This window comes from Lucilia sericata, unplaced genomic scaffold, assembly GCF_015586225.1.
Source record: "Lucilia sericata isolate MDLA Ls3-8-SP2 unplaced genomic scaffold, ASM1558622v1 Contig000014F_arrow, whole genome shotgun sequence".
Classification (NCBI taxonomy): Eukaryota; Metazoa; Arthropoda; class Insecta; order Diptera; family Calliphoridae; genus Lucilia; species Lucilia sericata.
In genome coordinates, this window is record NW_023994053.1 from 1,108,213 (window position 1) to 1,132,853 (window position 24,641).

The 24,641-nt window shown below is 31.1% G+C and overlaps 3 protein-coding genes across 6 annotated transcripts in view; 2 read left to right on the forward strand and 1 right to left on the reverse strand.

Annotated features, from left to right (window-relative positions):
- The window catches only part of LOC119604847 (histone deacetylase complex subunit SAP18), a 54,040-nt gene extending 36,979 nt beyond the window's left edge, over nucleotides 1-17,061 (forward strand). Inside the window, exon 4 of the transcript XR_005231555.1 lies at nucleotides 16,721-17,061. The gene's annotated coding sequence lies outside the window, so the exon portion shown is untranslated. The remainder of the gene's footprint in view (nucleotides 1-16,720) is intronic.
- The window catches only part of LOC119604765 (organic cation transporter protein), a 37,895-nt gene continuing 17,200 nt past the window's right edge, over nucleotides 3,947-24,641 (reverse strand). For 3 of the 4 annotated variants that reach the window (XM_037957597.1, XM_037957612.1, XM_037957619.1), the window contains 9 exons: nucleotides 13,578-14,068; nucleotides 13,336-13,491; nucleotides 12,713-12,974; nucleotides 10,628-10,895; nucleotides 9,801-10,098; nucleotides 6,569-6,749; nucleotides 5,743-5,888; nucleotides 5,387-5,511; nucleotides 4,963-5,249 (listed from right to left, as the gene is read on the reverse strand). In XM_037957597.1, the coding sequence (XP_037813525.1) occupies nucleotides 5,243-5,249; nucleotides 5,387-5,511; nucleotides 5,743-5,888; nucleotides 6,569-6,749; nucleotides 9,801-10,098; nucleotides 10,628-10,895; nucleotides 12,713-12,974; nucleotides 13,336-13,491; nucleotides 13,578-14,068 (1,934 nt within the window). In that variant the 3' untranslated portion in view covers nucleotides 4,963-5,242. Of the gene's footprint in view, nucleotides 5,250-5,386; nucleotides 5,512-5,742; nucleotides 5,889-6,568; nucleotides 6,750-9,800; nucleotides 10,099-10,627; nucleotides 10,896-12,712; nucleotides 12,975-13,335; nucleotides 13,492-13,577; nucleotides 14,069-24,641 lie in introns of all 4 variants that reach the window. The other variant, XM_037957604.1, reaches the window with a different exon arrangement.
- Nucleotides 18,481-24,641, forward strand: part of LOC119604822 (achaete-scute homolog 1) — a 44,612-nt gene continuing 38,451 nt past the window's right edge. The window contains exon 1 of the mRNA XM_037957705.1: nucleotides 18,481-18,766. The gene's annotated coding sequence lies outside the window, so the exon portion shown is untranslated. The remainder of the gene's footprint in view (nucleotides 18,767-24,641) is intronic.

Consider the following 24,641-nt stretch of genomic DNA (forward strand, 5'->3'; position numbering starts at 1 on the left):
CCAACTACACAATATTTAAAAACTTTTCTAAAGTTTGTTGAAAAAACATAACAAAAATATTATTTTTATTAACTTTAAATGATCATAATTATTATTTATTATTAATAAATATAAGTATAAATATAAAAAGGCTTACATTGTAAGTACAAATTACATTAGGAAACTATTACAAAAAAAATATAAGAGAAGGAAATACATATTTATTAATTTATTTTTTAATTTTATTGTTTGTTTTTTTTTTTTGTGTGTATTAAGGAATAAAGAAAATAAGTACATCTTCGTTAATAATTTATTAACCACATAACTTACATTTACATACATAGATACAACTAATTTAACACATATACAAACATACATTTAATCACTTATACATATGTATATAAATATGTATAAGTGTTTGTTAGTATGTTTAATATAGACCACTTTTTTATTGGAAAAAATTCTGATACAAAAAATAGGTGTACTTGGAACATTATGTAACTTAATACTGTCAAAATTTGGTGAAGATCTGCCGATCCTTTCAGTTAGAAAAACATACATACTATCCACATATAGACAATTTTAACTTTAAGAACTTCTCCTGAGAGAACTGAGTTCTTTAACTGAACTGACTTTAACTTATACAATGTGGAAATATGGTTCAAATCTGTTGAACCGTTCAAAAGCTAAAATATATATGATATAGAAATACAAATTTTTTCTCGTTTTTAACTTTGAGAGCTTAAAACTCACATGACCTCGAAATGCTAGTTCACTCGTAGGTCTTGTGGTCCATTTAAATTGCCATTCCCTTATGTTGAGAGAATGGTTTCCCTCCCTAATCTCGTTGACTACTTGGTTCTTGCAGTCTCCGTGTAAACCAGCTGGTGTTTCTAATAAAACCGACAATCACAGTCCAGATCATGCAAAAAAAGAGCTCTAACAAGATAGAGTAGTCTGTGCTCTTGTAAGGCTGGTTTAGTTTAAAGGTATAGATATGTACTATATATCTTTAGAAAGCTTTTACGAATCAAGGCTTTCCGTAATTTATATGGAAGACTTTTGCTAAATAAAGAAGATTTTAAAATAATTCCGTTTTTGTATAGTAAAATTTAACGTACAAAGTTGGATTAAAACATTTAAGAAATTTTAAAATTCTTTTAAAATTATTCATTCAACTCTTGTCAAATTTGACAGCAGTAAGGTTAATTTTGAAAACCATGAGTTTAAATTTAAAACCGTTTTTAAGCTTCAAGTATAATTTCAACTTAATTTTCAGAAGATAATAATTGCAGTAATTTTTATTTTTGACGTAAGGTGGTCTAATATTTTTGTTTATTTTTAACATTTATTTCTTTTTTTTTTTTCTTATTAGTTAAGTTTAACAATTATAATTATACAGTTATTTATGTATTTGTTTAGTTTTTTTTTTATAATTCATTAATTTTGAAAATTATTTTTGTTTTGGTTTAAATTTTTTTCGAATTTTGATAAATGCACAATTAACAATGAATTTAATTAACTTGGGTTTTCTATGTAATTGATTTGTTTTTTCTTTAATTTAGAGTTGGTTTTTTTTTTAGGAAAAATTGATTTTTTTAATTGACAAATGATCTTTATATATTTTTAATTTTATATATATATATATATATATATATATATATATATATATATATATATATATTTTTTTTTTTTTTCACTTATTATACATATTTATGTTAGTGTAAAGTTAAATAATTGTTAAGTAATTGACTACTTGCTAAAAATACATACATTTATTTATTTATTTTTCATAATTTTTATTTGTTTAATTTTTTAAAGAAAAATATACAATTTTTACTTGATTTCTCATACTAACATACTACAATGGTTTGTCTGTCCGTCCATACATACATACAATATGGCATGTCATGTTACCGATTGAAGGCTTACAGTCAAAATTATTGCAAAACATGTTTGCAAATGGTATATTTTTGAAATAAATTTACCCTAAAATATCAAACAAATTGTTTGTTTAAATAGTGTAAAAAGTTTATTTCTTTCTCCCCAGAGTGATTATGAAAAGTTTTAACATTTTACTTGATTTATTTTTGCAACCGGAAGTAAATTTGCTTTTTCTCTAACAAAAATAAATAACTACAGTTTATATTTAGTTTATAAAACTTAATTAGGAGAATTTAATTTAATTAAAATTTTTCACTTTACTGAGAATTTTATAAATTTTATTTAATTTGAATAACTATAAGACAAGTAAATAGCAGCTTTTAGGCAAATCTGTAGTTCTTTAAATACTTTTTAATTTCCTTAGAGGAAAGGAAATTGACACAAAACTTCTGTCGTGACTGGCTTTATGGTATTATGCACCTCTTCTAGTTTCAATATTCTATATATAAAGGCCATCTGGTACTTAACCATGATAATATTAATGGTGGGGTTCAATTGACACCTTTTAGGTTTCTGAATTAATTTATTATACCCTACACCACTTTAGTGGGGAGGGTATATTGGATTTGTGCTGATGTTTGTAACATACAAAAATATTCGTCCTAGACCCACCTTAAAGTATACCAATCGGCTTAGAATCGTTTTCTGAGTCGATTAAGCTATGTCCGTTCGTCCGTCCGTCCGTCCGTCCGTCCGTCTGGCTGGCTGTCTATGTAAACCTTGTGCGCAAGGTACAGGTCGCAATTTTCAAGATAATTGGATGAAATTTAGCACGCACGTTTTATTTGACCCAAGGACGAAGAAAATGGTTAAAATCGGTCCATTATTTCACTTAGCCCCCATAGAACAGAACCCCCGAAAAGGGCTTCTGAGCTCATAATTATGTTAAATATACAGATATATCGATAAAATACGGCACAACTAAGTTAGAAGTCTTGATGACCCTGCCAAATTTCATAAAGATCGGGTCACATCTGACCCTAGCTCGCATACAAAGTCCCCTACAGAAAATTACTTGAATGTCCCAAATTAGCTTATAAACACAAATATCGCGATGAAATTCAGCACAATAAAATATTATGTAAATATAAATATATTCACAAAATTTTAACGGGCTTGGTCCATATTTTCCCTAGCCCCCATATAAAGCCTCTTTCAGAAAATTAGTTTTTCATCCATAAATTGCTTAAATGTATCGGAACAAGGGAATATTGAAGATAAATGCTTTATTATGAAAAATAAATCACATTTAATATTCATAACTGGTGTAGGGTATCATATGGTCGGCCACGCCCGACTATACTTTCTTACTTGTTTTTTTCTTTAAAATTCATCTCAAAATTGACATATTGTGACATTGAAGCTTTATATTTATACTTATATCGCTCAATTACAACAAGACAGTTATACATAAAACTTAAAGCGGTATTTCTCGTAACATTAATTTTTGAGTTATGACGGTCTTGTAGTAATTATGTGATGTTTTTTCTAACTGATTGTATTTTTGATTGTATCTTTGTGTAAAGAAAAGGAGATAACCCGAATTTTTACTTTTATGCGAATCATTGTGATACTTTATTTAACGATTTCTTAGTTTTGTATGATTTTATAAATACAAACGCACAGTGGGTTTTATCGATAAAAAAAAGTTGATTTATTATGATACACTGTATCTAATATAATTTTAAACGACTTAACAAATTTTTCATATTTTTTCATAGCCCAATGAGCGATGTCTGTTTGTCAGACCGTTAAATCAATGCGAAAATCACCCACTCACATTTTATATTAGTCTAAGTAATACATACATTCGTTACCAAAAGCTCATAAAAATATTACGATCTTATAAACTAGAAGCATGACCGACACTTGCTATAAAACTATATTCAACTATGGACCGATTCTTAAGGAATTTACTACAAACTTATTGGTAACATTGAATTTAGACTGGTTTTTGGAAAAGCCTCTTTATCAGGGCTTGTATGGACCAAACTAAAAAGAGTTTAATAGAGAATTTTCTTTCTGTAAAAAAATATTTTTATCGCCAATAACCTTTTCTGGAGGAGGTCTTGGTATGGACCGAACCTTATAAGAAAATGATGAAAGCATTACATATGTATATAACTTTTTAATTTCATCGCTCTACCTTTACCTTAACTTCAATTAGGAACATAAGGGAACCTTGAATGTAGTCTAGGATCGATTTTAACCCTAACATTCAGGGTACGAATTCTCAGTGAATGGGAAAGTTATAAGTGGGCTATACGAAAAACAGATCAATTTCAAAAGTCATATGTGGCCTCAGTTTAAAAACAAGGTTTACATGGACGTATGTAAATATGAGTTGTAGAAGCAAGCATAAACCATTCACAGTATATTTATAGTAATCAGTCCCATTGTGCGAAGTGTGCCAAAAATTTACTTAGGAAATAGCATGGATAAAGTTGGATTAAAATTTCACAGATTTGGCTGCATTAAAGATAATATTCTGTACAAATTGTATTTATTATTATTTGTTACAAAGAAAATAGTTTTACTTAAAAAAACAAACATTTTTGTTTACAATTTCCTTATCAGTTTATAAATAATTACATTGCTCAGTAATAAAATAATTACTAAAAAGTCATTATATGCATAATGACAATGTAATGAAGGGAGTAATGAACATTTATTACTAAACAAAGTTTGTTTACAAAATACTTTTAGTCATGTTTCAACTGCTTCTATTTTCAATCATATGTATGGTAACAACAGTAATGTGTACTCTTTACAACACTCATTCCAAGTATGCATTACATGTAAGTATGGTCGGATCTGGGTGTATGTGTGTCTGTAGTATGTTTGAATGGGAAACAACTTTAAAAGTTTATTTAATTTCCGTTTCCATATGATGAATATGGAAACGTTATTGTGTACGAGATTATGTACTTATAATATTTGTGTATGTAAGTATTTGTGTGGGGGGGGGGGGGGGATATGTGTTGCATATAGTATATTTTATTTGGTTTTTTTGAAATTCGTAACTTAAAGGTCCTGCCTGCTGTGCTTCAGTAACAAAACAATTATTTAAATGTATTAAATAATATTTTAAACATAAATGAAATTTTGCTTTGAGTATTTAAAATTTTTGTTGTTGTTTCGTTTGAGTAAAATAAAAAGAGATAATGAAAATTATAGATACTTAATTAAAGAAAAACAATATTGATGAAAAAATATTCCTAAATTCTGGACCAGCCAAAATTTAAGCTAAAATTTGTTTTGCTGTTTTAAATATTTATACTGGAAATTCTTTGTGATACACAAACATAAATGTAAACTTCTAACATCTGAAATAAATTATAAATAATTTTATGTTATTCAAATTTATAACTAAAATTTGTAAAACGTAACATTTTAAAATTCTATTATTTTCTAATGTGATCTATAATTTTTAATTATAAAACAATTGATCATTTATACTTACTTTTCTTCTTGAGCTTGAGCTTTTGAGTGTTGTTTCATGGTTTCAGGTAAAAATAATACAACAAATCCACCAAATAGGCACCAAGCCGTTAAAAGTGACATTAATAAATGATCTTCAATTTTAGTCTGAAAGAATATACAAAAAAAAAAAGATTTCCCAATTTATAAGCGAAAGAAATAATATTTAAAGCCTCAAAGTTTTGAAACAGTTTAGTAAAGAAAATTAAGTGTGAATTTAGAAAAGGAATGATCTCAGCTTATTTTGTTAAGTCAAAAGAGTAATTTCGTATTAAAATTTAATTTTGTGTGTAAAAGTGAAACTGATTTTTTCAATTAAAATTTGATTGATTTATTTACCAATAACGACAAATATGGCGTTAATATAAGAGCCAAACCAGCTGCAACATTACAAGCTCCCACACCAACATTCCGTATGGCTGTTGGATACAATTCCGCTGTATAAACGGGCATAATGGTATTGCCCGCACTTATTGTAAATTTTCCTGGAATTAGAAAAAAAAAAACATGGAATTTGTTTACGTTTCTGTTATTTGTAGATTTTTCTAGTTAAGAGAGTATTCTCCCATTGTAAATTGTTATAAGTCAGGGATGTAAAGTTTAAAACTAATTTACTCTTTTACTATTAAGTGATTATATAATAAACCTGTTCTAAGTAGTTTATACATCAATACAAGACTATCAATCAGTCAATAGACTAGTTCATAGAATACTAAACACTATGAACAATAGACTAGTCAATAGAGTATTCAATTAAATAGTCAATACTCTAGTCCATCAACTTGTCAATAAACTAGTTCATAAACTATACTAGTTATTCTACTAGTTTATAGAAAAATTTTTACTTTGGTACATCTTAAAATACTGCAGTACCTCCACATAGGCCACAGACAAATTAATAGACTTGTTCATAGACTAGTGAATATAATAGTCAATACTTAGTACTCAAATAGACCAGTCCAATATACAAGTCTATGAATAGTTCATGCTATAGTCTATCATTCACTTTTTAGTATTTTCAAGTCTTTGAAAGAGTATTTTTTTGTAAGTTTTTATTTTACTATCTCGTTGCAAGTATTTATTGGGACAATGTATGAACAGACTTACGTATAACTAGTCATAACAAGTTGTAGGTATACAAGTATGTTTATAAAGATTTACTTACCAATCATGATGAAAGTAATTTTTAACCATAAAATATCCTCTTTTCCCTCTGTAATTGCTGCACAACAGCAGGCAATGCCGGCACAAATTAGAGTGGCACTAAACAGCCATTTCTTACCAACTTTGGATATAATATATATGGCAATTGCAATTGCAGGTATTTCGACAAGACCTGCTAATGCCTTAAAAAAGATCCAACAAAAACAAAGAAGTAACAAGAAAAATCTTTAAATTATCAAAAAACATTTAATAGTATTAGTTAATGTCTATATGTATGTATATGTGTATTGTAAACAAATCAAATAACAACATCTGTACGTCATCATCAATATCTCATCATCGCATTAATTTATTTTAACACATTCTTACTAGAACATGGATATTATTTGCTCTTCATTATAATAAACATTGAATAAACAAACAATCCAACCAACCAATCTAACCGAGAAGCATCAAACCATCAAACCAACAAACGAACTTCTAACAATTTGCAATAACCAAACTATTTATCATTTTTATATCAGCTAACGCCAATGTCCGACGCTTATTAAAACATAATTTTCTAACAAATTTTTGGCATTTTGCCAAACAAATGAAAGAAAAGTTCATGTGTAAACACACTTTATGGGAGGGAAAATAAAATTAAACCAATCTAAACAACTCGAAACGGTAAAAACAAAACCAATTTAACAAAATTCACATGTTGATTGTAAATTAATGAACAGACGAAAAAAAATGTATGTGTTTATATCTTTAAGAATTGTAGGTGTTAGATAAAAGATACACATAAGATGGTTGGTAATGATGATATCATTTAAATCAAAACCAACAACTCAACACAACATATAATTAAATATGTTTATGAGAAAATTCATTTTCTTTTATGAAATGGGAAAGAAAAATTGATTTTCGAGGATTTGTTATACCCTACCTACCCTATAGTGGGGAGGGTATTATACGTTTGTGCTGATGTTTGTAACACACAAAAATATTGGTCCTACACCTTAAAAGTATACCGATCGACTCAGAATCATTGAGTCGATTAAGACATGTCCGTCTGGCTGTCCATGAAAACCTTGTGCGCAAGGTACAGGCCGCAATTTTCAAAATAATTTGATGAAATTTGGACCAAGCATCAGAGATACAAGCCGATGGGAAATGATCGGCGGCGGCGGCGCAACCATTTTGGGTCGGCGGCGGCGGCTTATTACAGAAAATTTCGGCGGCGGCTAAATTGTCGGCTCAATTTAACTTTTTCTTTAGAAATTGACCTTATAAGGTTTATTATATTGAAAAATCTTTGTATAATAGTCTGTTACATAGAAACCTGGCAACTCCGTTCAATTTGGTGAAATTATGTTCTGAAATACATGTGTGATTCTAATCTTTATCAGCGGCTACGTTTAAGCCGGCTTAGCTTTTGAGCCGAAAGAAGTCGGCGGCGGCGCGGCTTGCAAAATATTACCGGCGGCCAGCCGCCGCCGATTTGAGCCGTCTCGGCTTGTATCTCTGCCAAGCATGTTTTTTGGCACAAGGACGAAGCCTATTGTTGAAATCGGTCCATTATTTCACCTAGCCCCCATACAACCGTATCTCCCGATTTGGGCTTTTTATGCCATAATTACGTCAAATATACTATTATCTCTCTAAAAATTGGCCCTTATTTGACCCTAGCCCCCATACAAACCCCCCTTCAAAAAATGTCTTAAACGTCTAAAATTGACTTGTAACCATTTGTATCGCAACGAAACTCAACATAACTAACTATTATTTAAAAATATATCCTTTTTCCAAATTTAATGAGGATCGGCCCATGTTTGACCTATACTCCTATATAAAGCCTCATTTAGAAAATTTGTTTTTTATCAATAAATTGCTTAAATACTTTGGAATTAAGGTAAAATTCAACATAAAAGTGTCTTTGTGAAAAATACAAATTTTTAAAATATACTCATGGTGTAGGGTATTATATGGTCGGCCATGCCCGACTATACTTTCCTACTTGTTATACCCTACACCACTTTAGTGGGGAGGGTATATTGGATTTGTGCTGATGTTTGTAACATACAAAAATATTCGTCCCACCTTAAAGTATACCAATCGGCTTAGAATCGTTTTCTGAGTCGATTAAGCTATGTATGTCCGTCCGTCCGTCTGGCTGGCTGTCCATGTAAACCTTGTGCGCAAGGTACAGGTCGCAATTTTCAAGATAATTGGATGAAATTTGGCACGCACGTTTTGTTTGACCCAGGGACGAAGCCTATTGAAAATGGTTAAAATCGGTCCATTATTTCATCTAGCCTCCATAGAACAGGACACCCCGAAAGGGGCTTCTGAGCTCATAATTATGTTAAATATACAGATATATCGATAAAATACGGCACAACTATGTTTTATAGAAGTCTTGATGACTCTGCCAAATTTCATAAAGATCGGGCCCCATTTGACCCTAGCTCCCATACAAAGTCCCCTTCAGAAAATTACTTGAATGTCCCAAATTAACGTATAAACACAAATATCGCGATGAAATTCAGCACAATAAAATATTATGTAAATATAAATATATTCACAAAATTTTATCGGGCTTGGTCCTTATTTGCCCTTATCACCCATATAAAGCCTCTTTCAGAAAATTAGTTTTTCATCCATAAATTGCTTAAATGTATCGGAACAAGGGAATATTGAAGATAAATGCTTTATTATGAAAAATAAATCACATTTAATATTTAATATTCATAACTGGTGTAGGGTATCATATGGTCGGCCACGCCCGACTATACTTTCTTACTTGTTTTATTCTGCGTTTTGAATAAAACTTGATTTTCGAGTGTGATCGCCTAGTCAAAAATAGATCATTAATTTAAATAAGTCTGTAATTTGTTGTTGTCTGCTTTAAAGAAATCTACTATATATGAAGGCTGATAGTGGAGGAATACGAAAAGCAGCGGCTTCAAGTAATTCCCCGATTTTCTTTTCTAGACCAGAGTTTTATAATATGTATGTAAATGACTTTAATAATTTTATTCAATATCTGTTGCTAGTAATTATATATCAATCTAATGAAATTCTAAGCACTAACTCAATGAATTTCTGATTAATTTCATACAAATTGTTTCACAGCTGTGGTATAATAGCTATAGAGAACAATAATATATGTAGATATGTAGATGTTTTTGAAGAAAAACTAAAAATGAATAATTTCCATACATTAGACAGAGATATTATTAACTTACCGAATTGAGATAGACATTGCCACCGAATGTACTCATGTTCAATATGAAACCATAATAAGCCAAATTCATAGTGAACCAGATGCAAAGAAAACAAATTGTAATACGTCGCAAGTAGGGCGATCTAAAGAGACAGAAAAAATCCTGTGAACTGACTTCTTGGGTGGGGGGCTTCAGCAGCGACTCAAAATTGGGTGGCAATTCACGTTTATTAAAATCAGCTGCTGCTTGTACAATACGTTTCACCTCTTCGACACGGCCCTTGACCAGTAGCCAACGTGGAGATTCGGGTACAACAAACCTAAAATGGCATGGAATAAAATGTTTATAACTGATCCGCCCACTCGTCTAAATATAATAAATACGTTTACTAAAGATTCGATTGTTTATTTTAACCAGACACATTATTCTATATTTTATATTTTCCATACACATATTTTTTGTTTCTGTTTTTGTTCTTGTTGTTGCTTTTTAGACAGCACACTTTTTCATAATAAATAATTTTAATTTTGTTGTTTTTTTTTCACGTTCCATTTTGTTCTTCTAAAGAATTTCAATGCTTTTTATTTTGCTTGTATTTAAATTGTAGTATTTATACACAAATTTATTGTTGTTGTTGATTTTGTATCAGTTAAGGAATACTTACTTTCTTACTTCTGAGAAGTATCTTGTGTGCCAATTTTTTTTTTACAGAAAACAACAACAACAGCATCAAAAGTGGCACAAGTACTCAAAACATTATTACTAGTGACAACAAGAAGAAATTGTATCTTCCTTCTATGGTATAAATTTCATTGAATATTTTTATAGTTACATATTTTAATACTTACCATAAAAAACACAGGAAGATTCCTGGTAATCCGATACACAACTGAAGACGTTGATAGTCCTGTGTTAGATACGCAATGCCGGAAATTAGCATGTACGATATTGGCAGTGGAAAGAGATTATACATGCCGGCGATGGTACGCCATTTTCCATCAACATATTCTATGGCTAAAATGAGGCCAGAATATGTAACCGATACTGATACCAGACCCAAAAGTGCTCTCAAAGTTATGTACATTTCGAAAGATTGAGCAAAATATAGTGCTAGACCTGTGGCGAAACGGAATTTATTACAGATTGATTTAAATTACGGTTATTTTTAGTTTGTTTTTTATATTGTCGACTATATAGTGATCTATAGACCAGACTGAAAAGTTTACAGTGTAAACTAATCAATAGTCCAGACTATTGATTAATCTTTAGTCCAGACTATAGACTAATCTATTGGCCAGACTATAGAATAATCAAAACTTTAGTCCAGACTATAGTCGAATTTAAAATATAGAATAATTTGTAGTCTAGCACGTAGACTGCTCCGTAGTCCAGACTGTAGATGAAATTATAGTCCAGACTGTAGACTAATCTTAAGTCTAAACTTTAGACTAATCTATAATGCAGACTATAGACTAATTTATAGTGAAGACATTAGTCCAGACTACATACTAATATATAATCCACAGCATAGACTAATCTAAGTTCTAAACTATATACTAATCTGTGTAACCTATAATCCAAACTGTAGACTAATATATAGTCCAAATTATAGAATAATTTGTAGCCTAAAATATAGACGAAAATTACAGTTCAGACTACGGACTTTCCTTTAGTCCACTCTATAGACTAATCTTAAGTGCTGACTATAGACTAATCTTTAGACCAGATTATAGATTAATATATATGGTCCAAATATAGACTTGTCCATAGTCTAAACTATAGACGGATATATAGTTCTGACTACAGACTGCTAAATAGTCCCGAATAATTATTGCTCTATAGTCCAGATGTTAGATCCAATTGTAATAATCAGATTTCAAATCTATATGAAACATATTGTCGAATTAACATTTAAATTTGCGAACCGGTTAATGTAAATATGTATATTAAATGTAATGAATCTGAATGTTGTGTTAATTTTTATCAACATTTGCAAAAATCATTATAGAAGGACTAAATCTAGAATCTGAACAATTTCAATCATTGTATTTTAAATTTATACTTGTATCTCAACATTGCATTATTTTGTCTCATTGGATGTTGAATAGATTCTGAAATAAGTTTATTATAGAATGTACGTAACGAATGTATGTATTTGTATGTAAGGAAGTACTTGAACATTACAAATATTGATTTTTATATACAAATGTAAAAATAATACAAATACACATCTACATCTACATACAAACATACATACATTTGTAAGTATGATATGCAGAAATATTAACAATGAATAAAAAATACTTTTTGAATTATTTTCTCAATCAGTCCTTGTACTTGAAAGGTGCTTGGATAAATGAATAAATAAATGACTAACCGTATAGGAAACCAACCACATGTACAAAAATAAAACTACACATTTGTATGTATGTGTGATTTGACATTAAACACAATGTTAATGTAATTAAAACCACTCGACGTAAATGAATGAACGAACGAATGAATAAATGTTCTTTTGTACAGGTAATCAATGACCATAATGAAGGATACAACATCATGCTGTCAAGTTCAAAGGCATATAGAAGGTTAAATGTTTAAGGTATCAAGGTGCATGTGTGTGTCCTTAGGATGTTCACAAAAATTTTGACCATTTTTTCAACAATATTCAAAAATTATTCTTTCAAATATTTGTACTTGCTGGAGTTAAACCCATATTCCAAAAAGGTTCATTTCAAATATACAATTTTTAGTTTGGCAATATTCGTACCTTATTTTTTTGGAGCATGTATATAATATAAAATCTAAAAAACACTTCTGAAAACAATTTTTCTCAACAAAATGATTGAGTTTATTTAATTAAATACCTTCCAACGATGAATAATGGAGTGAGTGAGAGAGTGGTATGTAGAAATGTTGTTGTGTTATACACTTACCAAATATTGTCTGTAATACAGCCGATATGAAAAGCATTGTTTTACGTCCAAATTTATCCGAGAGATAACCCGATATAATACCACCGGTTGCCACACCCAATAGAAAAAACATTTCAGCAACATTTTTCAAATATTCCTTATCGCAGACGAGATCCCATTGTGAGGTCCAACTATTCCCTACATTGTCATTAACTGCATATTCCCATGATGAACACGCAGTACGATTGTTGTTCTCCATGAGAGACTTCAATATGGATTGTTGCTGTAACAATAGATAACGGAATACAAGTATTATATACACATTTAACTATACATACATATGTATGTATGTATGTACTATATAGAAGTAGATTTCAGCACACAAACATACGTCTAAAGTAAATTTTTGTTATTACAATTTTTGTGTTATTTTTTTCTTCTATTTTTCCTAAATGGGATTTTTCACATGACTGGTAAATGTCGGATGAGAATGATTTACTTGACTACACTACAATGATGATGATGATGATGATGTTGATGATGATTAGAAGTACTTAGTACTCTTACTATACAATAATACATTCTTTAGCATTGTATAAAATTGTACAATGAGATTGTCCGTTGGTTTGAATGAAGGAACTCACCTGATGCATTTGCTCATTGGTATCATTGCTAATAATGCTCCAGTCGACTGGAGTTTGGTAACAGTTATCGTTGGAATTGCTTAGATTACGCCACACATCGACGGGTAAATGTTGCAAATGCGCTGGACGTCTACACCAAAATTCTTTGTTGGCTGCCTAAAATGGAGAGTTACATAGTAAGACAGCCGTAGGGCTCTAATCAAACATCAAAATCGTAAGGTTTTAAAATATTTCCAACCCACTTGATATACTGAGGATGATATGTGAAATGTATTGGGTACTTGAAATAATGACAATAGAACTGTCATTAATAACTGCCATTTACCAAAGTGACCCACTAAGTCGCCGATGATATCAGTCTCTTCGCCATCGTCTTCGTCTGCATCACCATTACTATTGTCGCCACCACCACCATTACTATGGCCACTACTCTTTGAAGTTCGTATGTAAGGGTCAACTGGTTTACCACCATTTGAATCCTTAGATCCGCTGTTTCTGTGTTGAGCTATGGCAGTGTTACTGTTGCTGTTACTTGCGGTATCTTTGTGAGCATCTATTGTTGTGTCTGTTGCTGTTGCAGTGTCTGTCGTCGCTGGTTCTGTTTTCGCTATCGATGAGACCAATTCATTATTATTCGGTGGCATAGTTGTCTGTTGATCATTGGCTGGTTTACAATCATCATCGTCATGCTCTAATGAGGACGGTTTACTTGTGAGCATCTTCCAGGTATATGCTGTAATGGAAAATTGTTAAGAGTTACATTGAAGATAATAAACTTTAATATGGTACTGCTATATTTTGCAGTACAACTGTAAACATAAAGTTTAATACAATTTTATTTGCACACATATTAGTTGGATTTAAGTTTCATTTAATACTTGAGATTTTTCTATTTCTTTTGAAACAATTTTGTGTTCTTTTTTCTTTCTACTTCTAAATTTTGCAAAGCTTTCTTTCTGTTTGTACTCAGTTTGTTTGTGTGTTTGTACTTTGTATGTGCTGTACCATGCTGTTCTTTGTGTTAGAATTAAATGCTTTCAAATTAATCAAATTCCAAATGTCAATAACACATACAAACAATTAGTGTGTGGGTATGTGAGTATTGGCAGTACCTTCACATGTATATGGATGTATAAACGGTTGGATGGATGGGGTTTAAAGGAGTTATTTATTAAAACCATTCGTGCATTGGGGCCGATAACAAACAACCATTATAGCACAACACATTAAATACAGAGGAATTTCACCTGGAATTATTTAAGTGTAAATATCGAATAAAAACACAATGTTGCACGTTTAGTTAATCTCAAAAGACATTCAGTACAAACAACAAACGGAATACAAAAGAAGAACTATTCAAAAGCAAGGATTATGTTTAGAGAGAGAAAAATAAAGTTTAAGTTCTAGACATTCAATCATGTAATCCATACGGAATCATTCTTATTGAACTTAAATACAAAACATACAAGGGCAGACTGAAAATTTCTTTCAACACAATAAAACAATAGACATCTTGTTTATTAAATATGAAAAATTTAATTGAGAAAAGGACTTGTGATCACTGGTCAGTCATAACTGAATAAAAGGATCTCGATCTGTGATCACTAATATTTCTGACCAAAAATTTAATTTTATATGGAAAATTCTAAATATCTGAATTGTTCTAAAACTTGGTAAATAAGTGTTTAATTAAGAAAAGAAATCATGAGTCAACTTTGTTAACATGTTCAACAAATCTGGGGCGTTAAAAGTCTAGCTTTCTGTATTATTTTATATGATATTTTTACTTAAGTAAATAATTAAGTGCTTTTCAGATTACCCTCAATCTTGTATCAAATTCAATCTTAAATATATTGTACAATAATACGTATTATTTTATGTGTGTCATTGTGTGTATTAACAATTACAAATACATATATAAAGGATAAATATTTACTACTTAACCTTAACTTTTTTTTTTTGGAAACATGCTAAGTTTCGTTTTTAATTTAAATAATTGTTGAATTTCTTAATAAATTTTGGTGAAATTCTTTATGTAAAATATGTATTTAAAAGTTAATAAGAATTATAACTTTATTCTTTTATTTAATTATAATAATTAAACAAAATAATTTTATTAAATGATCAAAAAAGAAATGGACTTAGCATGTTTGACATTATGTTAAACATTGTAAATAGTATGTATTAGTAGTTAAATTTTATTTGTTTCGTTGTTGTTTATTTTTATTTTACGCTTCATTTTCTTTACACTCGTTTGTTCATTCAGTCATTCATTCATTCACTGATTCTATTTGTTTTGATTTGTTTCTAAACAAAGTCAATCACATTAAATCGGATTAAATCCACATACACTTTGTAACAACAAACATTTTAGTGTTTCCTCTTGTCTCATTCTCTCTTCCGCTCTCTCAGTTTGGGGGGGGGGGAGTGCGTGTTTGCCTGAGTTTGCGAATGTTTAAAAGTATGCGGTGTCTGTGTGTTTGCGTGTATAAAATAACAATTTAACAAACACGTGACCAATGATTTTATACACAATGCATTTTTTGTTGTCTTGTTTAGGATTTTTTGTGGGTAAAACAGTAAAGAAGCGCCGATCTCATAGTATCATATGGTGGGGGAAATGTAAATGTTTGTTCATTTTCTTTATCTTGAGAATGGAAAATTTCTTTGTTTTTCCCACTTAGAAGTTTGTTGTTTTTGTATAAGTATGTTTAAATCTTGCAGACAAAGTTTCGTTTAAAAAAAAAACTAAGATTTTCTTAAGCTCTTAAGAGTTGTAATCATTGTGCTTAAATTGTGTATTTGAATGTTCAAATGTATCTTATATTGTATCTTATATTTGGCTTAAATTTTCTTATGTATAAAATCCTTTAAAAAACAAATAATGTAAATACATATTGAACTTGTGTACAGGATTGGCTAACGCTTTCAAACGATTAAAAAGACAACAAATTGAAAAATTGAAACATTTCAAATTAGCATAGTAAACGTTATGATGTTATAATGAACTTTTCAGAATATTTACGCCACAGACAAGTAAAATTTTTAAACGCTTACAATTCACCCTAAAGGAAAGTCGAATTTTAATCTGTTTAAAATTGTATTGTTATTCATGATTTTAGCATATTTAAGTTTTTATATGAATTTTATAGATAAAATATTACATATTTTCTAATACAATACATACAAATGTATTCATTTAATTTTACATTAAATCCATTATAAAACGAAATAATAAAAAATAAGATCTTTATAACTATAAATCATAGCCGTATGATCGATTACTGTCCAATAAATATTGTTCATATTTAATATTATAAAATCTCTATAAACTGTATGAAAACGTAAAATTAATGCCATACTTTTTCTTTACATTAATTTGCAGGCAAATATACATACATACATACATATTATAAAAGTTTTGCTCAACGTCCGTTTTCATAATAAAAAAAAATTAAAATAGTTTTTTTTTTTACTTGTGCAAAATCTGGATAATTAATTATAATATTAATGGCACCAGTAACAGCACGTCATACACAGACAGGCTGTGGGTAAACGGACACACAAATGCAGTCAGTTAAACAGGAAGTATGATTTAGTGCGTAAATAAAGGAAACATGTTGCACAAACACACTCACATGCATACAAAAAAAGACTTGTGTTTATGTATGTACAGTGGCGGCCATGAGGTTAGCACATTTGGTATCTGTTAAATATAAAATCAAATATTTCCTATAGTTCTTAACTTTTTTAACAAATTCTTTTTTATGCGTAACACATGTCCTTCGAGGATCACGACACATTACATTTTGTTCCACTACTTTGTTGCATATAGATTTTTTTCTTTCCAAAGTACATCTACCCCCAAAAAAATCTGGACATAAGTTTAGCACAAAATAAAAAAAATCATTAAAAAATTAAAAATAAAGCAAAGAAACCGGATAAATTTATGTAATTGCACTTAAAATTTTATATTTTGTAGAATAGTTGCACATTTTGATAACATAATTTCTTCTCCTGGACATAATCTTCACCAGTACACACTAGAAATTTCATGACATAAATTTTAACTTTCAGCCCATAAATAGGCAAAATTCTTAGGAATTTGTGTTTTATTTGTTGCACCATTTCGTTTAATATGTTCCCTATTGGATTGGGATCTAGAAATTATTCTGGGCGCTGCAAACATGTCAATCTCGCTCGCTTCCAAGAAGCTCCTCTCTGTACTTTTAACATATTTTGGGTCATTGTCGACCAAAAAACGCCATTTAACTGAACTTTTGTCCACTAATTTTTTTACTAAAATATTTAACAGTCTATTTTGATAGTCATACTGATCCATTTGTGCATCCACCTTGCGTATAAAACCTCCACTACGCCCGGAAAACGCCTCCGAATTCGTCATATTTCACCCATTGTGTTTTATGGTTTTAAATGTACACTTTGGTTGTTGCAGCATGTTTGGAGTACAGCATAATTACATTTTTCCATCAAATTTGATTCTATTAATCTTCAACTAGTATCCTCCAATCATGCAGATAAAGCTAAAGTGTTCCAGAGAAATCATATATCACAATAGGGGGAAATTTCATGGTATTCATTGCATTTTCTTGTCGTGCTGTTGGTCCTATATTGATGTTGGATGCAGAAATGGATCCGTATGACTATCAAAATAGGATCTTAAATACTTTATTAAAAAAAATCGGAAGACAAAGATGGCGTTTTTTGGTCGACATCGACCGTAAATATGCTAAAAGTGCTGAGATGAGCTGCTTGGAAGCGAGCGGGATTGTCATGTTTGCAGTGCCCAGTATATTTTCTCGATTCCAATTCAATAGAGAACATATAACATGATATGGACCAACAAATAAAAGCAGAAATCACCAAGAATTTTGCCAATTTATGGGCTGAAAGTTAATATTTATGTCATGAAATTTCTAGAGGGTTCTGGTGAAGATTATGTCCAGGAGGAGAAATGATATTATCAAAATCTGCAACTATTCCACAAAATATAAAATTTTAAGTGCAATAAGATAAATATAGCCGGTTGTTTTGTTTTATTTTTAATTTTTTAATGATTTTTTAATTTTGTGCTAAATTTATGTCCATATTTTTTTGGGGGTAGATGTACTTTGGAAAGAAAAAAATCTATATGCAACAAAGTAGTGGAACAAAATGTAATGTGTCGTGATCATCGAAGGACATGTGTTACGCATAAAAAATAATTTGTTAAAAAAGTTAAGAACTATAGGAAATATTTTATGTTATAGGCAACATATACCAAGTGTGCTAAAATCGTAGCCACCACTGTATGTGCGGATGGCAAGGAATAGTTACGCAGATTGTGAACATAATGTGTGGTCTGTCAGAATATAAACTACTTGCCATGGTCATATGGCGACCATCATTGAAGGTCGGTTAAATTACATTGGTATGTACATTTACTACTACATACATATTTACAAAGTTACATTTTAACATAGACATTTGTACACACATACATATGTATGTATGTATATGTAGTTATGCAGCTGTTTTATACATAAAGTTTAGTTTAGCTAAACTTTTTCATTTTAAACAATTTATTTATATTCTATGAGTTTAAAAAAGTTAAAAGTTATAAATTGTTAAACATTTGTATGTTTATAGTTTGAAGTGTAATTTAAAAATGTTTTTAATATATTGCAATTGTTGTAAGGCCATGATTCCAAAGAAGTTTAAATTTTTTCAACGCAGGAATATTTTAGATATTAGTCTTTTATAAAAAATATCAATAGGTTTTTACCTGATTTTTTATAGCAAAATTTAAAATTTTTGTTCGAAAAAAAGCAGATGGGTTATTCGGGGCAAAGGTAAATAAATCTGAAGGGACTTTTGGTGCTAGGGTTAAATGAGGTCAAATCCATACTAAAATTGGAAGCAACATTCAGACTTACAAAAATAAAAGTTGTGCCGATTTATATAGAGATTCTAGAACATTTTAAATAATAATGAGCTCAAGATCTGGGGGTTAGGTGAAATAATATACCGATTTCAAACATTTTCAATAGGCTTCGTTTTTGGGCCAAGAAAAAAGCATGTGCAAAATTTCATCATATTCTCTTCAAAATTATGACCTGTAGCGTCCGCACAAGGTTTACATGGACACAGACGGACGGACATACACGAATGTCGAGTGCTTAACATGAACAACTGCCTTGACGGCCTTATTTCACAGTGGTCTTTTTCATCCACTAGTTAGACTACAGACGGTCTACCATGGTCCCTGAATCCTTCTATGAAGAACTCAGGTGGCAATTTTTGTACATGGCTGAGCCGGTCCATGTACAAGCACATTGCTGAAGAACTCGAGCTATCTAATCTCTTGCCATAGTAGCCCGTTGTGGAATGACAGGCAGCATGGGATCAATACCAATGCAAACCTTGACAAGGAAAAAGCAATCACTGGTCTAAAGTCAATTGAAGGGGCGACAAACCCCAATATCAGGTGAAATCAATCTTCCGGTGTATCGGAAGGTTGCCACCCTTATGATGTCATACAAGATTGCATTGTTTAAAATGCAATCTATATCAACTAATAACCCATTTCAGTGCATTCTTTAACCTCTTAAAGTCCGTGCAACCACACTACTGAGATGACTCTGTTGATGCGGCAACTGCACCTAGAGACGTATTTGGTAGTCTGAAGTCTTGGAGAACACCAAGGTAACATGCACCCGGGGAGAGGACGGACAGACAGACGGAGCTTAATCGACTCAGAAAGTAATTCTGAGCCGATTGGTATACTTTAAGGTGTAGGTTTTTATTTTGTTTTTATAGCACTATAGTGGTGTAGGGTATAAAAAGTCTAGTTCACGAAAATCCTTAAATTAGTTTGAAGGTTGTTGTGTTTTATTAAAAATGCAATGAAACATTCCACAACATTAAAATCTATTATAATGGTAGTGTCAATTATGGTTTCCAATTGAAGTTTCAAAATCGTGTTAAAGTGAAATATATACTACAAATGAATCTATGTACTTGTAACGTAAAATGTCACATGCTGTTGAAAAATATTTCAACGTAAAATAATTTTTTAATGTTTGGTTTTACCCTACACTTACAACTATAATGCAGACACACAAAAACATTGTTGTAAGAACGATTTTCCAAAAATAAAAATAGACTGTACATATTTTCTCCAGCCCAGGAATATAAAATGTTTAAACAAAATGGCTAAAAACGTTTTGCAATTGTAAAATACTAAGGAAACGTTAAACCCTTTTAACGCTTTTTTAAATTATTAAATATCTTGCAAACGTAAAACGTATACCGCATCCTATAGTTTGTTTCGACTGGCAACCAACTGAAATTGTTCTACTTAGTTTTTGTGTTTTTTTTTTTGTTTAATTGAGTCACGAATATTCAGTCATTGTACATTCCAGCACGGTTTAGTGTCATTTAATTTATTAATTTGTTTGTACAGAACATGTTACAGAGTTAACAATGTAAAACTATTAATAGCACATAAAAGACAAATACCGAATGGTAATGCAAATCTAACAACTATTGGTCGCCATTAGAAATACTTTGTATTGGAAATAAACAATAAACAATAAAGTGGTAGGAAAGAAAATCCACACCTTTTGTAGTTTATTAAGAATGCGAAATAATTTAGAATTTTCTCATAAAATATGAAAACATTTCATTCACCACTAATTAATCGCTATAAATAAATGTGTATTAAGTTGTTTTAACTGAATAAATATTATACTTTCATTTCTCTGCAAACCCTGTCAATATTCCAGAACCCATTAGTTTTCTTTAAATATTTGAACAATTTAATTGATTTTGTTTAAATGTTCAGTATTTGTACAATTTTGTAAAGAGGTGTATAAATAAAATCAGTTTATTTATTTATTTCCAATGTTGTTTCTATTTTTCATTTATTTAGTTTATTCCATCAATTAGTTAGTTTTTTTTTTTGTTTTGAGTGTTTGGAATTTAATTTGGCGTTAATTCAAATTGACCATAAATTAAACGATTAATACGAATTGGGTACATGGATGAATTGTTATAAATATTTACATAAATAAAGCCAAAATACCAATTGAAACAATAAAATTATTGAAATATTATAACAATTGTAATACAACGATAGACGATAATTATTTATTTTTGCGTCGTCTACTTTGAAATTGAAACATTTTCACAATTAAATTAACGGTAATTTAGAATGTTACATTAAAACTACTAAGTATTTAAGTATAAACATATAAAATATACAAATTTACTATTTGTTAAAATTTAAAAATTATGAAATTTATTTCAATAGCAATTTAACGTTAAAAATTTAAAATAAATTTCAATTTGATTTTATAAAGAAAAACTTTACATTATTATTTAAACAATTTAACTTAGAAAACTCTATTCTATTTTTTATATTTTTGAGTCTTATTGTCTGTTCGTCTGTCTGTCTGTCTGTCTATCTGTCTGCAGTTGTAGGCGTTACAATTAATATGTTCTACATTTTCATACAAGTACCAACTGTATCTACGTAAATATTTCAATAAAATGTTTGTTTGTGTTAGTATTTTGATTGTTAATGTTTCTGTGCAAATCTCTACGCAATTTGAAATAAAAAAATGGAACATTTTCAAAGAATCTGGCATTTTAAGTTGATTTTAGTTCTAAAAACAATTTAAAATCAATTTAATATTTTCTATTGATCGCTTGATCTATTCAATAGTTAAAAATAGAATATTTTAATCTGAACTACTATCAATTGAATTTAATAGTCAATGGCTGATCTCGACCATATAATGCCGTAAAATTAAACTATCACTGCAAAAGCAGCACATTTTTATTGATATTGGAAATTAGCGTATTTTGAAGACACCACTGAGGATCTTTCATTAGGAATTGTAAGCTATTGCTCTTCTTTTGTTTAAGCTCCTATACCGGTTGTTTTTTAAGCCTGATAAAACATACGAAAAGGTTTAACTGTCAAACGAATGAACGGACATTTATGATCGATATACTCTGGCGTCGATTGGCTCGATGTTTTATGGCAAAATTGTATTAATGATGAGGCTCATTTTTGAGAAAAATCTACATCAGACACAACAGTCTCCATTCCATCCATTTCGTGGCATCACCGTCATTGATTGACTCGATGTTTTATGGCAAGATTGTGTCACTGATGAGGCTATTTCTTTACACATATCCACATCAGAACCCACCGTCTCTATTACATGCATCTCATGCCATCATCGGTCCTTAGTTATTCAAAAATAAAGCCGGTGATCGCATTCCAACGGGAATTGCATGACTATTTGGCATAAGGCGACCGCAACCTTTAATTTATTGAAATCAAATTTTGGCGATAACTTAGTTTCGTCTAATGGAATAGACAATTGATCTTCAAGGTATTTTGATAATTTTCTATGGGGCCACCTAAAGTCCATAGTTATTTTTCTTTCGGGGCCAAAATTATTTCTGCAGGAAAAAATTTCCAAATTTGGATGTCCGGAATGTGCCTTGTTAAGAACGAGCCATATGGCCGAAATCTTATGGTAATTTTTACAATCTCAAGTTCTATGGCGCTTAAAAAAACACCCATTATATTCAATGATAGAAAATTACGTTATGGAGAGTTTGTGATTAATTTTCCCTGTAGTAGGTCTACATCAATGTTCAAGCCTAAAAATTGGGCTACTTTAAATGGATGCGCCCATGAAAACATTGGACACGGTGAAGTAGGGTTGGCTGAGCAGTTGAATATGAGGTGGGTGTCATGAGGACCCTGACCGCATGCAGGATATTCATTGGGGACGGCACGGTCTATACGTTGCTCTCTCCCGATCTTAGTTGTGCCAGAACTACTCTTGTATTCCGCGGCAGGTTATCTTACGTGTCTGCTGTGGACGGTGGGCGACCTCTAAGTACGACATTCATGCGGTATCCTGCGACCGCGGCATTTATGGCGTCTCTATGAATGTCATTCAAAGCTGCCGTATACGAGGACTGATGCAGTAGATTCTGCACATATCTGCATATGTTTTCCTCGTATATACGAAGATCCTTCCCCCCGGGGGGCATGTTACCTTGGCGAGACCTCCGCCTTGGTGTTATTGCAATCCCGGGGTATAAAGAGGTGGCCAATACCTCCAGTCTGGTCGGGACTGAAAAATTGGTTACAGTCTACTGCCTGGCTTAGTCCTTGCATAGATTGCCAGAGGTCCGACCAGAGCACCGCATAATCTGGTACTACGTGTGGCCAGTCGCCCTCAGGACTATGTCCTGGCTGGTCAGTTGGTTGAGGTTCCTTCGGGATCCACGTAGTGGCTGTGGTATAAACCCAAATTCGCGGGGAGAATAAGTGGCGGTTAAAAGACTGATGCATGATAATAGTCAATATTTCGGGATAAGTTCGGTGCTGTTGCCGAAAACAACAGATACCCCACAGAGGAGTGACTGTGGGACTAAGCGTTGAAAATGAGTTGGTATTAATTGTATATGGTACGGGATGAATGTGAGGTTCGGCGGGCACCTAATGAATGTGTCGTATGTTTTTCTCTTATGAATGTGTCGTATGAATGAGATGTGTGCTGGGTTGAATGATGATGGATGAAAGGTATCATATACATATGATACCATTGAATTTTCCTTCCTTGTCCAGATATGTTTAGAGTATACTCTTTTCATATCAGAATTACCACAGTGTGTCCCTGTGAGTAAGAACAAAGTCTACGGCTTATTGATGGATCGTACTTCGGTCCACCAGATGGTCAGAGATTAGATAGCTCGAGTACTCCAGCAAAGTACTTGTGCATGGACCGGTCATTGGCTTTGACCAATACAAAAATTGCCACCTGAGTTCTTCATTGAAGAACAAAGGGGCGATGGTAGACCGTTCTCAAGTCTACCCAGTGGATGAAAAAGACCACCGTGAGATAAGGCCGTCAAGGCAGGTGCTCACGTTAAAACTCTCGACAGTCATACGAAGATCCTTCCTAACATGTCTCGGGGGAGTATCCAACTGTGTAATGTTAAAGTTGGGATGACTCCTCCGATGACATCCCAGGATGAACTGTCAATCTACAATAGTAAGTAGTTTTGCTGAAGAAGACATGAAATACAGATTCAAATTCAGATTTCCTTGGATTTTCGTCATTAGTAAAAAATATATTAAAATTAGTCGTCCGCAAAACAGAATAATAAAATCATGAAGAAAAACATAATTCATGAAATAATTGTTTTAAAAATACCTTAGATTAAAAATAATAATAACAAATGGAATCTTTAAATGTATCTGTAAAACGTGA